The sequence below is a fragment of the Microtus ochrogaster genome, chromosome 5, assembly GCF_000317375.1.
Source record: "Microtus ochrogaster isolate Prairie Vole_2 chromosome 5, MicOch1.0, whole genome shotgun sequence".
NCBI lineage: Eukaryota > Metazoa > Chordata > Mammalia > Rodentia > Cricetidae > Microtus > Microtus ochrogaster.
In genome coordinates this window covers 29,146,085-29,163,014 of record NC_022012.1, presented here as the reverse complement: position 1 = coordinate 29,163,014, position 16,930 = coordinate 29,146,085, and the positions used below count along the sequence as shown (strand labels likewise).

Sequence of the window (16,930 nt, the reverse complement as noted above, 5' to 3'; positions counted from 1 at the left end):
AGAGAGAGAGAGAGAGAGAGAGAGAGAGAGAGAGAGAGAGAACAGATAGAGAGACAGAAGACAGACAGATACACACAGACACACAAGCAGACACACAGAGAGTTACACACACATGTACACAAGACAGACAGACAGGCAGATATTAGATAGATAGATAGATAGATAGATAGATAGATAGATAGATAGATAGATAGACACAGACACACAGAGAGACAAATACAGACAGACAGAGAGAGAAACAGATGCATAGACACACACAGAGAAAGAGAGTATCTACTCTGGTACAGGAGCAGCTGGTCTGTGTATCTTTTTATCTGAACATCATGGTAGTATAGCATGGAACTTAAGCCTCCTTCCATCCCCAGGGTCACAGGTAATGACTTGGTCTTCAGAGACGTGTTATTGAGGGGGGATTGGGAGCTTTGGGGGCGGAGGCAGTGGGAAGTCTAGGAGAGGTCTTGTGGGATCCTAGTCTCCTTCTTTCCCCTTGTTCCCTGGCCCTCAAGTGAGTGCTTCTGCTAGAGCACACACTCCATCCAGGATGTGCTCTCTTTACCACCCCCCCCCATCCAAAGCAACGGGGCTCTGATTATGAAGTGGCTCATCCCAAATTGTGAACTGAAGTGAACTTTTTTACCCCTTTACTGTCGTCTCATGTGTTTGCTATAATGGTGGGAAGCTGAATAATACAGTTAGCTATTTCATCCACCTCAATTTCGATTTTCAAAGCTAGATTCAAGGGCTTGCTGTGGCAAGGGACCACCATGAGATCTCTCTTTCCACTTCTTAGGGTTATTGCACTTCCCCATGCAATTCCTGTAGCATCTTCCCAGTGGTTTCCCAGTGACTTCCGAGGTAAGGCTGACTCAGGAATCCCATGGTCCTATGCAGAGCAGGCAAGCCAACTGACCATGCCTCCTGGTAAAAAAGTTTGGCCAGAGGAGTTTGCTGGCTGCTGTCAGGACTCCTGAGCATTGCTAGCCTCCCATTATGAAATCCAGTCTTGGTGGGCGATAGGTGATCTCAGTTTAACTCTTGTTTGAGATGATGGTGTCTATTCAAAAATCTCTAGAAACCCTTCACGGAGCTCAGGAGTAACCTTCCAAAGGCTCATCCTTCACCTGGTGTCCTTTACAAAGTGATGATCCCTTGGGAAGCGAGAAGATGGAGAGTGTACCCACTGGAGGGCTCTTCTCGGGTCCTCACTTGCTGGATGCTGAGTTACACCCTGTTATCAGTTCACTCTGTAGATGCCTCTTCTGCTTCTTCCCTCACTCTTTGCAGCACCCTCGGTCCCTAAGGCCTCAGGAGAAAAGACCCAGGAGGTTCTACTCCACTCAGCTTCACTTCTGTCTCTACCCCTAGATCCAGGGATACCATGTCCCTGTTTCCACCCCTCTCCTCGGGATGGGCATGACATGCATTTCTAGGAGTCTGCCAAATTTCAGAGGTATAAATAGTTTGTGTCATACCCAACTATTAAACATGATTTTAATCCCACTTGAGATGTTGGATGCATAACTTGCAGGAGGGTGGAACTGAGATCACACTGAACAGATGTTACAGCTGAGAGTCTGTTAGTGTTTCCATCAGCAACCTGCGTGTGTGTGTATATGCACATGTGCATTTTCAGAGAAAGTGTGGGGGAGCAGAGAGAAACTTCATGACTCAGTGATTTTAGAGCACATCGTTTGAAACTTGGCAGCTGGACAGAGTCCAGATGTGGTGAGGCTTTGGGGGTGTTGCGTTTTCTCTCCCATTACTCAATCTGGGGGCTTTGTCTTCCGTTGGGTAACATATAAAGACCAAGGGAAACAAACAACAAATGCGCTTTTGCTGAGTTTGGAGACTTCGTGGTTGACTGAGAAAATGAGCAGGTTTGCAAAGGCGGCTCAGATCCAGCCTGTGGTGTCCACTGCAAACAGTGGGATGCTCACTGAATGAGCAAGTGGATCTGAGGAGAAGGAAGGGGAGGTGGGAGAGGAGGAAGGAGGCATGGAGAAGGGCTGGACTTTTTCTTGTTAGGTATATATAAACATCTCCCAGTTAGGGTCAAATGGATGGGTCTGATGACATCTGGGGAAGGCCCACCATATACCTGTCACTGTGGATTTCAACCACAGCCTGTACTTTCATCAGAATGTGCTTCATTCAGGGCTAGGGGTTGCATGAATGATGCCATTGAACTGTGGCCTTAAGAGGCAGGTAGATGTGATCCTCTTCATGCACTGATGAAGAAACCGAGGCCCAAACCAATTCACTAATGAGGCCAATCAGTACTGGCAAAGCCTGAACTTAAACCAGGGAGAATATTGGACCCCAATTGCTGTTCTGTACTACGCTGGCAGGATCCCAGCCAGGAAGCCTGATGCCTGGGTCTAAGCCTCACGCTGGCCTCATTCCTGCATCATTTCAGGTACAACCCTGTTATCCAGGTAGCCAGGCCAGCCAGCCCTCTGTCTGGAGTGCGTATGGAGGAAGGATGTATTTGAATGTACATGAGATGCTATTATGATGACATTTTTTTTTTTTTTTTGAGACAAAGTTTCTTTGTGTAGCCCTGGCTGCTCTGGAACTCACTTTGTAGACCAGACTGGTCTCAGACTCAGAAATCCTGAGTCTGCCTCCCAAGTGCTAGAATTAAAGGCGTGCACCACCATCTACTGGCCTATGATGACAGCCTTGTCACTAGCTTCTCATGGGGCAGTGGACAGTGGTCTGGAGTAGAAATGTTGCTTCTCTCTAGGGGAGCCAATTGTGTTTACATGGGACCCTGTAGCTGGCACAGCCTCCTGCCTGGGTGCGGCTATGGAACAGGACAGGAAGGCCACAGTGTCACAAATGGCAGGCAGGAAGAAGGGACTTAGACACTCATTGTCTCTCACCCTCACTTCCCCCAGATTTGGTTTGTGTGTGTGTGAGAGAGCTCTCAGCTTTGATTGCTCCTAGAATAGGAAGAGACCTTGGATGGCATCAGCAAATCAGACAAGAAACTGGAATTATCAGAGTGAAGTGACAAGTTTAGAGCCACCTAGCTCATGGGGATGGATCTGGTCTGGATGCTGGCCTGCATGCTGAGCCAGTTCCATGGTGACAGATCTGGTTTGGATGCTGGACCACATGCTGAGCTAGTCCACGGTGACAGATCCTTCTGGATGCTGGACCACATGCCGAGCTAGCGTCTTACCTTTTTTCTAGAGCTGGGCTTTGCTCTAGCCACAGCTGTTTACCTGTTGGCTGGGTGGTGCTAAGACCCAGGGTGGGATCAGGGCTAGGGGGCAAGGAGCATTGTCTTAGGTCTTTCTCTCCTGCTTCTTTGATCTCCCTAGCCCTGGGCTTGGTAAGAACTCTCTGCTCCCACTGTCTCTGAGTGCAGAAGGGTGGGGGTGGGGGTTTGTTCATAGAAAATGGCAGCATAGTGGAAAGTAGAGCCTTCTCCAGACCACTGCTGTTTTGGTGGGATGTTCGGACCCTACCCAATACTCAACAAATATCTCTTCTTCCCTCTGTACTTTAAAGGTTGTCACTTAGGATTTGTGTCACCAAGAGAGAACTTCTGCCCTCTGGCTGTGAAAGCGGACTCTGAGAGCCCTAAGACACAGTTCCTATGGACCCCATAACTCTGGAGAGCAGAGCCCATGGAAGCCCAAAATTCGTCAAGGCTGTGAGAAAGTGTTGTTAAATCCACCAGCTTTAGGGGACTGGAGAGACGGATCAGTAGTTAGAAACCACTTGCTGTGCCATCATGAGGATGAACTTCTGGATCCTAGCACCACATAGCAAGTGGGCATCCCACATCCACATGTAACCCCAGCTTCAAGGGGGACAGAGAACTGAGGATGGTTGGAGCTAATACACTCCATTAGGCTGCCATAGGAAACATAAGACCCAGACTCAGGGAGAAAAGTTGCCTCAAAGGAATAGGCCACGTTGGAAGAGAAGAACCCCACTGCCTTCTTCTGGCCTCTGTGCACCTGCATATACACACACGCGAGCACACACACACACACACACACACACACACACACACACACACACACACACGGGGTGGCTTCCACCCCGAGCCTGGCCTGGCTGGACAGAGTCTGTCGGTACTCACGCTGGATGTCTATGGTGACTGAGGTCTCCTTTCCTCCAGGGATGGCTTTGTTGGTGGCTCGACACACAATACTCTGCCCATTTTCTACGTCTCCCGGGGAGATGAAGAGGGTGCTGACAATGCTCTCACGTTTGCCATCGCGAAGCAGAGTCTGGGGAGAGAGGTGGTGAAGGAATAGAAAGTCTCATGTTACTGAACTGATATGGCCAGGGAGGGAAAGATAGACCTCCGGTCAGAGAACAGAGAGCTGTGGATGGCGAGTGTTGGTAGGAACTCCTGGGGAAGTTCCCTTACAGTCTGGACCTGGTTGAATGCTGGACGGTGGAAGAAAAAAAAGGAACTAGAGAGATTGCCATGCTGTGTGAAAAACAGCCCATACTTGCAAGTCAAAAGCTCAGCAGAAACCAAGCTTAGCTGAGTGAAAACCAGACCTTGGGTAGGTAGATGCTCCTTAAAACTTAACTGGTTTCTGTGTTCTACCCCTGATGTTGGTGACTCTGGATCCATAGCAAGCAAGGGGAGGGGTTGGCAGTAGACAAAGAGAAGGAGTTAAGAGCAGGCTCAGGTAGGACATCAGTAGTCTGTGTGCACCTACCTGCCTTTGATTATCTCCCCATGTAAGCCTTTGCAGCTTCCCAAATCATTGCACTTCCTGATCTCATTAAATCTCAGAATTGCCAGTGCTTTCTGAAGGCAAGGCTCATCCAGGCAGCAAAACTACCAAACTCCTGCTCAAGTGGTAGTGGTCGAAGGAGTACTGGGGTTCTGCAGTGGTGGACCTTGTCCTCTGACATTTGTGTCTGATCCCGTTGTGGAAGGGGGATTCATTTGCTGATTAGCCCGTTAAGGGATTTGAGATGAGACCATCTTGGGTACAGGAAAAAACACAACTTAGGCAGCTTTTGTCATGATGAAGACAGAAGTTAGGATGCTCCTTCTGTAAACCAAGGCATGCTGGGAGCTGCCAGGAGAGACCAGGAAGGCTTCTGCACCCCTGAAGTAGCACAGCCTGGTTGGCAGCTTGGCTTCAGACCTGTTAGCCTCGACAGTCCCAACAGTGCAGTAAGCACCAAGTGGTGGTGCCGCGCTATGGCTGCACCAAGACGTGAGCATAAGCCATGGGTCTTTGCTCTGTCTTCTCGGAGCCTCGTGCTATCCCGTAACTGGTTCCTCCCCTATGGCTGCCACCCTCTTCACTCCTCTGTCCCTCTTTCCAGAGACTTCCCCATCACTTTGGAACCCATTAAGATAGGCAGGCACACAGAGGGACAAAGAATGCAGGCGGAGTGGCCACGGCGGGTGGCACTGGAGTCTGTTCAGACTTGAAGATGTCCCCTCTAGGAAGGAACTTTACATCTTACAGAGAAGGCTGCCACCTTGTTTTACCTGGACGGGAGCCAAGGAATAGGTGACTCTACTTACTGAACAGCTCGCCTAAAATAACAATGGCTTTTTTTTCTCATTGTCAGATTTGTTGCAAGGAAGAAACATCATCTGTATTTTGCAAGTCACTGCTGAGTTCAAAGTGAACTGCTGGGCGGAATAGGGACTCACACATAAGAGTAGGTACCCCGAGGACGGACTCTGGTGTTCCTGACCTGGGCCTTACAGCTGGCAACACAGTGATCAAGTCCCACAAAGGCCAGTGACTGAGCAAGTTGACAGCAGCTCATGGGCTGTGGTCATCTTCTATGTCCTCAGTTCAGCGTGGCCCTTCTTAACGTGGGGCCAAGCTTGTGGCCTCTGGGATGTGTAGAGCCTGGCGTGAGCCTCTGGGTAAGTGATTTCTACTGTAGGTCAAGCCAGTCTATAGCAGAAGAACAGAAGAGCGGCCTCACACTTTCTCCTGTAATTTTACAGCTGGCCAGATGTAGGCTCTGGGGCTTGAAACCTTCTAGTACTTTCTGTCCTGGCAGGAGGGGTGTTGGTCTTAACCATGTGCAGAGGGGCTAGTGAGAGGGGTGTGGCCTGATCCAGGGGTCCAAGGACCAGTCTTAGTAGCCATGGTCTGCAGGTCAGCTTCTGGGCCAGAGGCACAACTGGAGGTCCCAGAACAGGGTTAGAGGGGGGTGTATTTTAGCCCCAATCCAAAGACAGTGTGCGGAGGGAGCTACAGCCTGCGCCCTATTACCACATTGGCTTGGGGCTGCTCAGCAGACCTCGTCACCTCTATAAATAGCTAAGCGATAATAAGAACAATTTCCTGGATGAAAATAAGACCTCCGGGTAGAATGGGGGGAGGAGGGGAGGGAAGGGGAGGAGACAGGGTGTGTATTGTTCCTCTATATCTTTTCCTTTTCTGAGGTGCTAACGAGGGACATTTACATAAGTTTGACTCAGCCAAGCACCCCTCCAAGGGCTGGGCCCAGGGCTTGGTGGTGGGAGTGGGGCTCTGAGGGTGGGGGTGGGAGAGAGCAGGGAGGCCGAGCTCTAATTAGGCCTTCTGACTGCTTTTCCTCCTCCCTAGCCCAGCGTGTTCCTCCGCCTCGGAATGATGATTAATGACATATTTACTGTGTCCAGGCGGGTGCTTTTCTGGGAAATAAAAATTCTGGTTCAAGTTGTTTGTTCCACCTAATTAGAGAAAAAAGGGAAGATGTGTTCATTAAACAAAAAGGAAAATGAGGGGAAGGCGAGTGTCCCAGTAGCAAACCACGGCGTAGAAGGCCGGCTGCGGCTGCGTACCCGGCCTTGGCCCCCAGTTCTCAGGGCCTGGGCAGCAGCCCCGCGGAGAAGGGCTGTGTCTGTCGGCCCCTCAGACAGATCTGAGGACACAGCTGTGGAATGACTATGGGGAGGGAAGCCAGAGACTCCAAGCCCAGAGGGGTGCGAGGTGGCCATGGGCGTACTTTGTGGGCTCCGTAGGGGAGCGGTTCTTGGCAGAGCCCCTTTCTATGGCCTTTCCCTTTGCACTGTACCCTAAATCCCAAAGAATAATGCACCTAAATGATTAGGATGTTTCTTTAGCCTGATGGAACCCAGAACGTCTGGTGATCTTTGGGTGTCCCCAGAATGGGCGCGGGTGACATATTCCTATTCTGGTCCTGGGCATCAGCTCTGGTAAAGTGAGTAAATGGCTGTGAGGTTTAGTCTACAGATCCAGGATGCCCATGCTGGCTTCAAGAGCAGAACCCTCAGAGCATAGCGGCTTTGCCTATTGTCCCATCGTGTTTCCCTTCCGTCTGTAAAAAGGCCTTTCATGTACCCGTGCTTCTTAAGATGACACTCTGAAGATGACAGTCCCCTCATCTTTTCAGGGCTGACCCTTGATTAAGTGTGATTTCCTTCCCATGGACGATCTTGAGTTTTGTGTTTGAGTAGGGAGAAGTATGCATCCAAGTCCCCCTTGCCCACTGTTCCCCTTCCCGCATTCCCTTTTCAACTTCTTCCTTCTTTTATCTTTTGCTTTGTTCCTCCTTTGTGAGTCTTCTCTATCACCTTTCTTATACGCAAGTGAGGTCTTGAGACTTGGTGGACTTGAAGGTGTCAGCCAAGTGGGATTGTCTACCATTTGCTGATTCTTATCAGAGACCGATTTCCTCTGTGTCCCTCACTTCTCTCCCCTCCTCTTCTCCTCAGGGAGTCTGGCTCTGGGGTCACACCTCAGGCACTGAGGCTTCCACTAGTGTGCAAATCAGCTCTGGGGTTGGAGCTGGGGAAGGATTATACAGTGTCTCTAGTTTCTTGACTCACCATTGGAGAGTGGTGGGCACTAATGTGGCATCAGACTCTGGATCCAGGCTTATTGACGAGACTTCGATGATAAACCCTGAGCATCTACAGCGATGTTGGCATACCAACCGATAGGGGCCAGGACTGGGCATATATACAACATATAGGCATTGTGAACTAAATTTCTGAAAGTCAGCCGTGGCTGCAGAGACTGACTGCATTTCAGTATGGTGGAGAGATTCTAGCCTAATCTTCTGGAACAGCCACTCTGTGTCAGAACTAATATCCTGGGACTAATAGATAAACTTTTCAGAATCTGTTAACTTAGCAGACCACTAGTTTCCAACCTAAAAGCTCAGATAACATCTTGGGCCTAGAGAGAAGTGTACCCATCTTACTGTGCCTACCTCTCTGATGCACCCACCAAAGTAATTTGCCTTCATTTTAAACTTGCCTTTATTGGTGACTGTCTTTATTCTGTTGAAACTATAAAAACTTCATGAAACTGATTTCATGTTGGAGTTAAAAATCTGGGGTAACCGAAATCAATGTCCCTGGCCCATGGTTGCTCGAAATGGCTCCAAAATAAACCATCCCTTATTCCCTTTAAGGTGAAAGCTGTGGATCTTGCATAGACAGCGTCGTGTGGCTGGGAATGACTGCTTTGGATCATAGTTCTCCGAGAGTGAATTTCCACCTCTCTCCTGCGTGTGTGTGCCCACCTCTGTTTGTGGGCGTTCACAGGCTTCTGCCCAGTAACTGCACCTAAGGAACTCTCTCACGGGCTTCACTGAGGATGCAAGGTTCCCGGTGCCCATCTGAAGAGAACTGGCTCCGGTGCAAGCTTCCTGTTTGTGCCTGCAACCTCACTGTTATAGTCCTGAGGTCACTGAATTGGCATCTGGATTCTCAGCACTGGCCTGAGAGGCTGGACTCTGGGGGCCGGGAACACTCTTGGGGCAGTTGCTTGGTGTAGGTGGCAGATCCTTCCGACCCTCTCAGGACCTCTGGTGAGAGGTAGGAAGCTGGGCTGAGCCCTCAGAGATGGGCAGCCTGAAGGCAATGCAGTGTGTGGGTGCCCCAACTCTGGCGCTAAATATGGACTGCTCATTGATATGCAAACAGCCTGGAGAGCCTTGAGCAGGCCCGATTGCCTGGCAACAAGGCCTTCTCTCTTTTCCCTCCCGACTCACCTCCCCCACCTGCTGTGTCTTTTTGTTTTTTTGTTTTTTTTTTTTAAATAATTTCTCTGTTTCCCCTTTTATAGACACTCGAGGGTCCATATAGGCCTGTTGTTATCTAGACTGAATAGGAGTTACATATATAATATAGGTCTGCACAGTGTCATTTGCCTGAGACCCTGCCTATAACCTCTGCCCTAGGGCTAGAAGAGATGCTTTCATTGAAAAGGTGAGTAGAGGCGGCTATCACATGACATAGAATAGGGTGGAGACTCCGGGCCTCCAAATTTGACAGACTGAACACAGTGTGGTGGGGTGACTGGAGGAGAAACTGTGTAGCAGGGAGAGTGAGGACCTGGGGATGTGAGCCAGCATCCTTTTCTGAGCAAACTCTTTGGAGCTCCTCTTAGCCCAGCCCCAGTGGATACCAGGAGGGGGGGGCAGGTTGACGGCCCCTGGAGTAGGCAGGTAGCCTGAGAGTGGAGAAAACAAAGACTTGGGGATGGATGGCTGTATCTCTTAAGACAATAGCATTTTCTCTGTGGCCCCTAGCAGGTCAGAGCCTCGTCACCCTCCCTGGAGACGTAGCAGAAGTGGGAAGAGAGCGCCCAGGATAGGTTTCCCTTTCGGCTAAGGCCATACTCATCTTCCATTTCTATCACCTGTTCCTCCCTCCCAGGCTTTGCAGACTGGCTGGCATTTCAGACGCGTGCCCTGTGACATCCATTTTTGTATCAGGCCCAGAGAAGCAGGAGGAACAAGGGAGAATCCCAGCTGTCCCCAGATTCCCTAGACAGTGTGTCCGTGAAGTGACAGGGAGAGAGGCAGCCCTCTCCCTCCCCCCTCTTCTTTCAGCAGATCTGGCAGGCAGCGGGTGTAGTTGCAGCACAGCTAAGCGACTCACACTAGCACTGGACCACAGGGACAAGCTCTGCAGTGCGTGCTAGGTAGACAGAGCACAACACGAGCAGCCTCATGCTCCAGCGTGTGCCTTCCCCACAGGTATATCCTCCCCTACAGTTCGCTACCATAAGTAGTGAACGCTACCCTCAAACTTGGAGGCAGAATAAACCTCCTTTCTTTAAGTTGTTTTTGTCAGGCATTTTTGTTGCAACAATGAGGAAAATCGCTAATGCAGAGTCCTTTCTCTCTTCCATCCTCCTTACAAGGAACTTTGAAAGAATTACATTTGCTGGGCATGGTGGTGTACACCTTGAATCCTAGAACTGGGAAGGCAGAGGCAAGCAGATCTCTTTAAGTTCAAGACCAGCTTGGTCTGCAAGGTAAGGGTCAGGCTGGTCACGGCTACGTAGTGAGACCCTGTCTCAGAACAAAACAAAGTAAGCAATTTACACTCATGTGTTTGTTTGTGTATTATGTATACGTGCACACATGCCATACTGTGCACGTGGAAGTCAGAGGACGACTTGTGGGTAATCGTTCTCTTCTTTTACCGTGTGGGTCCTTGAGTAGCCAGGCTTGACAGCAAATGCTTTTGCCTGCCAAGCAGTCTCGCCAGCCCTGTAAGGAACTTTGGTATGTTTCTTTTGGGTCCTACAATAACCCTAACAAGTGGTCCCATTTTGCAGCTGGGGAAACTGAGGCGGAGCGATTAAGGCAACATTATGACGCGATGGGAGCCCGGCCTGTAGGACTCTGTGGCCTGCCGTTTGGACACTGCCACAGGATCTAGAACATGCAGGTGGCCAGGTGTGAGGACCCAGAGGACTGGTGATGGTCCCAACGGCTGTATTTATTGCAGGTTCAGTCTTCCAGGAAGGTTTCTTGGTTGTGTCCCCAGCCATCCCGAGACCCGAGTGCTAACGATGCCCTCAGCATACAGATGAAACAGACATAAAAAGTTTAGATCCCATAGCTAGAGGGTGGTGGAGGCCGGACTCACATTTAGGCTACCCAGTGTCAGTGGACTTAACTGCCACCGAGTGGCAAATGCTGAATGCCTTAGGTCCAAATCTGTGAAGGCTGCTTCCTGGGGACTTCGCTGTGGACTGTGTTTGAGTGGTTGTGGGTGTGTACTTGTGTATTCTCTGTCTCCCTCTGATGTTTCTGCCTTTGTAACTAAGCCAGAAATACTGTTTGGCTGGTGACAATCTTCTTTGCAGTTCTGGAGAAGAAACGGCCTGGACTGAGTTCCTGGGAGGAGATGGGTGGGGTGGGGGTCAGTTTCCGACAGCTCCTCAGTTTGGGCCTATGGCTCTTGTTGGAATGTTTGTTGTTGCACTGAGCTCCAATCTATGGGTTTACAGCCTGTGGTAGCTAGAGCCCTTCCTGAGTGTCTCTCCCTGTGCTTTCATGTTCAGAGGAGGAAACTGAGCCCAGGAAATAACTTGCCTGGAGTTACAGAGAGCAGGGCCTGGCAGGGACTGGCATCTGGCCTGGCTGCCGTTCCCTTTGTGGCAGTCAGAATGGGAGTCGAACTGCCTTTCCAGAAAGGCAGTGTGCCAGGCTTGCTGAGGCATCCATTGTGTGGGCCTTCTGAGTGGGTTAGCCTGGAATCGGTCTCATAGAGTGACCTTGACCCCTGCCTTCACTAGATGAGTCACGTCCCCTTCTGTTCATATATCCTGGGCGGGTCAGGCTGGCCCAGCTTCAGAGCCACCGTGGACAGACACCTCCAATGTAGGAACACCCTTCTCTTCCTTCCCAGCCTCCTCTGGATGACCTTGGTTCCTGGGCTGTGTGTTGCCTTTCCTGAGGTCCTCACAGTGTGGCTCCACCCAGGCTGTGAGCGGAGGACTTATCTCCCAAGAGAAAGCATTGTTCCTAGGGTGGATTCAGGTCTAAGAGAAACCATTTGTTTGGGGATCTGGCCCCAGGAACTGCGCAGTAAGCCAAACTTTGATCAGCCGCCGTTGGCAGTCTAGTCAGTTTGGGATGGGAAGGAAATGTCCTTAGAATAGAAAAGGCCTTTCTTTACATCCTCTGTGGATGGAAAAGTCGTTTCTTTTCTTTGTAGGGCCAGGGGGAGGAGCCAGGGGGACATCTGAACTAAAAAACAAACATGTGTCTTGACACCATCTGAAACAGAGGACCCTGAGTCAGGGCCCTGAAAGATTACACCCCAACCTCAGAACCTGGAGGCCTCTTTGCCTGGTCCTCTGATTTAGCCTCTGGTGGTTTTCTTGGGACCCATAGAGATCTGAGCCTGTTCTGGGAGAGTCTAGGTGAAGGGACACCTTGGTTCTGGTCCTGGTGCTCCTAGGACAGACAGTTCCCTTCAAAGTCTGTTTTCTGTCTTTAGACAGAAGAGTTTGGCCCTCCAAAGGTCTCCTTCATCTTGAAGGTTCTGCAAGATGTAAACCCCGCTTGGGCCTGTATAAAAGTCTCCTGGGGTAGTCTGTGGCACTGGTTATTTCTGACCATATTCACGACAGTGTGGCCAACAGACGAGAGAGCCATGGCCATTGCAGAGATGGATTGCTATTCACCGTCCCAAGAGGAGGGGCATGGCAAACCATGCCGTACAGGGCCACTGGGAGTGGAGGGCGTGTGTGTGATGAACCTCTGCTGTGGGGAAAGGGATGGGAGGCAGGGTAGGGGTCACACAGCTTTAGGGTTGGTTAGCTTGACTAGCATTAGTGGGCTCTGGGCTGTAGAGGGATCTGCCATTTCTGATTCCTGGTTGTGGAGATACCACTCTAGACTACAGAGAGTGTAGAGGCAGAGAAAGGCGATCATGGGGCTGTGGTCTCTAGATGGGCCAAAGAGTGAACAGTAAGTTAACTCTTTCTGGGGACTGGTTAACCTGGGTCAGCTTCATATCCCAGGGTCTTTGAGACCGCAAGCTGCCAAAACATTATAAAAGACAGAAAACAAGGTCAAAGAGTACCACAGGGGCTGGTTTCGGGTGCTACCGCATGGGTTAGAGACAGGTCCATAGGCAAGTACATCAGGGCCCGAGGCTCCGGCATCTCAGTAGGCAGCCGTGGAAAGCAGGCCAGATTTTGCAAATTAAAACACAGGATGGCCTATTAACTTTGAACTTCAGATGAACAATGCATAATTTGTTAGCATGGGTACAGTCCATACAACACTTGGGAGAAATATGCTAAAAAATTAACTTATAATATTTTCTGAAAAAAAGTCTTATTCAAGTCAGGCTCTTTTAAAAACAAACAAACAAACAAACAAACAAACAAACAACTGTAAGCTGGAGAGCAGCAGAACCATAGAGGTTCATTTCTCACAGTTCTGGAGGCTAGAAAGCCCAAGACAGGGCTGACTGATTGGGAATGGCAAGGGCCAAACAACATTGTAAGTGGCCAACTTCTTACAATGTCCGCACATGGTGGAAAGGATAGAGTTCTTCTCTCTTGGGCCTCTTTTATAAGGTCACTAATTCCAATCATGAACGCACCTTCCTTATGACATAACCACCTTCCAAAGCTCCATTTCCACTCTCTTGGAGCTTACGGTTTCAACACAGGAGTTACGGGGGTGGCACACAGTTATTCAGGGGAGCACATAATAGCTGTGGCAACTCTAGGTTCGGTTACTTCTGCCTCAAGTCGGCTCTTCTGACCGTATCTTGCGCTAGGGTTTTTACATATAATTATCCTAGTGGGGGTGGGGGTAAGACGAGGAGGTAGAAGCAGGGAGGCTAGTGGAAGAAACAGTCCAAGAACTAAAGTGACCAATAAAACAAACCAACAAAACAGAGAGAGTGAAACAACAGAGGCGCTTCCACACGGAGGAAGACAGAGCTGGTCCCCATGTTCCCGACCCCTCCACCCTTGCCTCCCTTTATCCTTTGTCCCACTGCCCATCCCCCATCCCCATTTCCTCCTCCCTGCTCACCTTGGAGTAGGTGGCCCCGTTGATGACCTCTCCTTTGCGCAGCCAGATGATGGAAGCTGCGGGCTTGGCATTATCCGCATGGCAGGTCAGGTTGAGAGGGTCCCCCGCCCGAAGGCTGATCACAGGGCCCCCTAGGATGATGGGGTCATCTGGTGGCACTGTGGGGAGAGGAGCAGAGAGGTCAGATTGGGGTAGGTCTCTGCTTGAGGTGGCAGAGGATGATGAGCAAGAATTGTTATACTTTGATAAAAGAGTGTCCCCCTCTGTGTTACAGTGATGGCAACAGTAAAAGGATGTGCTGTTCTTCGTCTTTCATGGCAGGAATAAGCCTGTGTGAGCACAGGCGGTGTCCCTGGCTAGTCTCACAGCCCCGGAAGAAGCAGTACTTTCAACTGAGATACCAGGGACCTGCAGGATCTTTATTTTCAACTTCAAAAAGTGAAGATTTATTTTTATTTCTTTTAAAAGATATTATTATTATTATTATTATTATTGTTATTGTTATTATTATTATTAGATTTTTCAAGACAGGGTATCTTTGTGTATCCCTAGCTGTCCTGGAACTTGCTCTGTAGACAAGGCTGGCCTCTAACTCACAGAGATCCGCTTGCCTCTGCCTCCCGAGTACTAGGATTAAAGGTGTGTGCCACCACTGCCTGGCCTAGAATCCTATTTTTTAGTTGTGTGTGTGCATACACACGAATGGCAGTGCTCACAGAGGCCAGAGGCATTGGACCCCCTGGAGCTGGAGTGACAAGCAGTTGTGAGCTGCCTGATAGTTGTCTTGGGAACCAGACTTTGTTCTTACAAGTGTAGTACCTGCTTTTAATAATTGAGCCATTAATCCAGCCTCAACATTTTTTTTTGTCAAGCTTTGTTACATCTCTCACAACAGTTTTGAAGGAAAAACACTATTTTTTTTAAAATCACAATTACATAGACCTGGAAACTGAAGGTCACCACCAAGGGACTTATTCAAGGTCACATGGTGAAAGTATGGCAGAGTTGGGGCTGGGAGCTTCACTTTTGACCCTTGTTCAGCCTGGTCCCCCTCCCTCAGGTGACAGGGAGGGTCTTTGTTCCTTTGGAGTTTCTACCCTGGCCTTTCCTGAGCTCTGTCCTTTATAGTAGCTCTTGAACCCTGATTCCCACTCAGAAGGAGTTACCCCCCTTTTTTTCTACAAGTAACAGTGTGGTTAGTGGCTGGTGGTCCCATATCCATAGTGCCAAAGGGAAACGAACATAGGATTGTCCCCTTCCCTGTGGAGCAAGGTCTCTGCAGGGCCAATACTGAACTTCAAGCCTTGAAGCATCTGCAGAGACACCTGTTGGCTCCAATGAACCATGTTTGATTACCATGAAGGCCACACTGTAGGATGCACAGGTATGGAGGTAACCAATTATTATTTAAAAAGATGACCCTGGAAAGCCAGGAGCTGACTAAGGACACATGGCTGCCTCTGAGGCTGGTGCTTCTGGCATATTTAAATTTCCCAGGGCCTTATTGCTCCATGGACAAGCCATGCAGAGACTGTCCCCTGAGGAACCTCTATCTTTTCTGCAATCACCTGAGAGGGTCTATTACGTTAGCCCTAGAGGCTGGAAGGGGGCTCAGGGACTCACCTGACACACAGAGGTGAGAACTCTTCAAGTTCTCAGAATGAAGGTCAGGTTGGTGGGCGTGTCCTCAGGATTTGGGGACCTAGTACAGAGGTCTTTTATGGGCTTTTAGGGAAAGCATCCCTCCAACCTGACCCTGGGCAAACAAACGCCTATGCCTGTGGTTTGCAGTGGCGCCAAGCTACAGAACCTGCTTGCCTTCCTTCCCTCTGTCAGCTCCTGATTTAGTCCATTGAACTTCTCTAACAGACAAAGGGTCCCATGTTTGGCTAAGCCAGTGCCCAAAGCAGCAAGCCTTTAAGTTGGTCACCTTACCTATCCCTGTATGGTCCCGATGGAAGGTTGGCTCATTTCTAACAGCCCAGCAGAGCCATTTCCTGAGGAACCTCAACTTTGTAGGACCACTGGAAATGGGACCACTTTTTTACCCAAACCAGCTCTGGATGTCAAGAAGATCCTGGCCCAGGGAGAAAGTTGGCCTTATCTAACCCTTCCATGCTATAGCTCTGAAGCCAGGCCTCTCCAGGAGGCCCTGGAGCTGCCAGGCTGGAGGAGGCATGGGGGTATGGGCTGGACACCGCAGATAACCACCGACCACTTGTGCCCACTATACCCTCTTATTAGTAGCCTCCTTGGGGTAGGCGTGGCCAGAGAGCAAAGGGGGGTTAATTAAGGCTTTCCATCAGTGGGGGTGTGACTAGTGACTGATGAAAAGGATTTCAGCTTCCTGTGGTGGGGCTGAGCTGGCCCCTCCGGCAGTGAGGGCTGGGACTTGCAGTATTCTGTGGAAATTTGGGTGCTCCTGTTCAGTTCTCGCATTCCTGAGTTGGACCTGGACCCGGAGCAGAAGGACCACCTAGCCCTTTGGGCATCCTCTGACTTGCAATGATGGGTCAAGAGACATGCATGGCAGAAGGTGTCCTGGATCAGAGGATGACAGCAAGGCAGTGTCCTCAGGCAGAAAGTGTGAACACTCCCGCTAGTGCTGATGCATATTGGAATAAGACGGGTGTGTGTGTGTGTGTGTGTGTGTGTGTGTGTGTGTGTGTGTGTGTGTGGTTTTGATGGCAACCTTCTCGGACCTTCTCATCAATCCTGTTGCCAGCATCCTCTCTGACCAATGAGACCCCAGAGCGAGGAGCTTGTCATCTAGGATGTGGGAAAGTAACCACGTTTGAGTAGTCTGGGCTTTTGGCTTTGGTGCCTAGAGCTGTTCTATATGCTGATCAAGGTGTGTGCATGCGTGCGTGTCAGCGTATGAGTGTTCTTCCTAGAAACTCATACCACAGGCCCCTCCCCTCCCTTCTCTCTTGCTTCACCAGTGCTGTGTTTGAGGAGACTGCATTAGCAGGACTGGGGATGAGGGGAGCTGCGAGAGGAGGCGGGGGGGGGGGCGCTGTTGTGGGAGTTTCTCCAGCACGCACACACATTCACACACACAACATCCACCCTCAGAATGGGTCCTGATTACATCTTCCCAAATAAGTGGTTATCATGCTGCTTATTCATGTAGCCATGCATTATTGATTGGCCTTCGCCT

The 16,930-nt window shown here is 50.0% G+C and overlaps 1 protein-coding gene across 7 annotated transcripts in view; it reads right to left on the bottom strand.

The window, feature by feature from the left end:
* Kirrel3 (kirre like nephrin family adhesion molecule 3) overlaps nucleotides 1-16,930 on the bottom strand; it is a 562,524-nt gene that overhangs the window by 28,678 nt on the left and 516,916 nt on the right. For all 7 annotated transcript variants that reach the window (XM_026779208.1, XM_026779203.1, XM_026779205.1 and 4 more), the window contains 2 exons: nucleotides 13,771-13,928; nucleotides 4,100-4,250 (listed from right to left, as the gene is read on the bottom strand). In XM_026779208.1, the coding sequence (XP_026635009.1) occupies nucleotides 4,100-4,250; nucleotides 13,771-13,928 (309 nt within the window). The remainder of the gene's footprint in view (nucleotides 1-4,099; nucleotides 4,251-13,770; nucleotides 13,929-16,930) is intronic.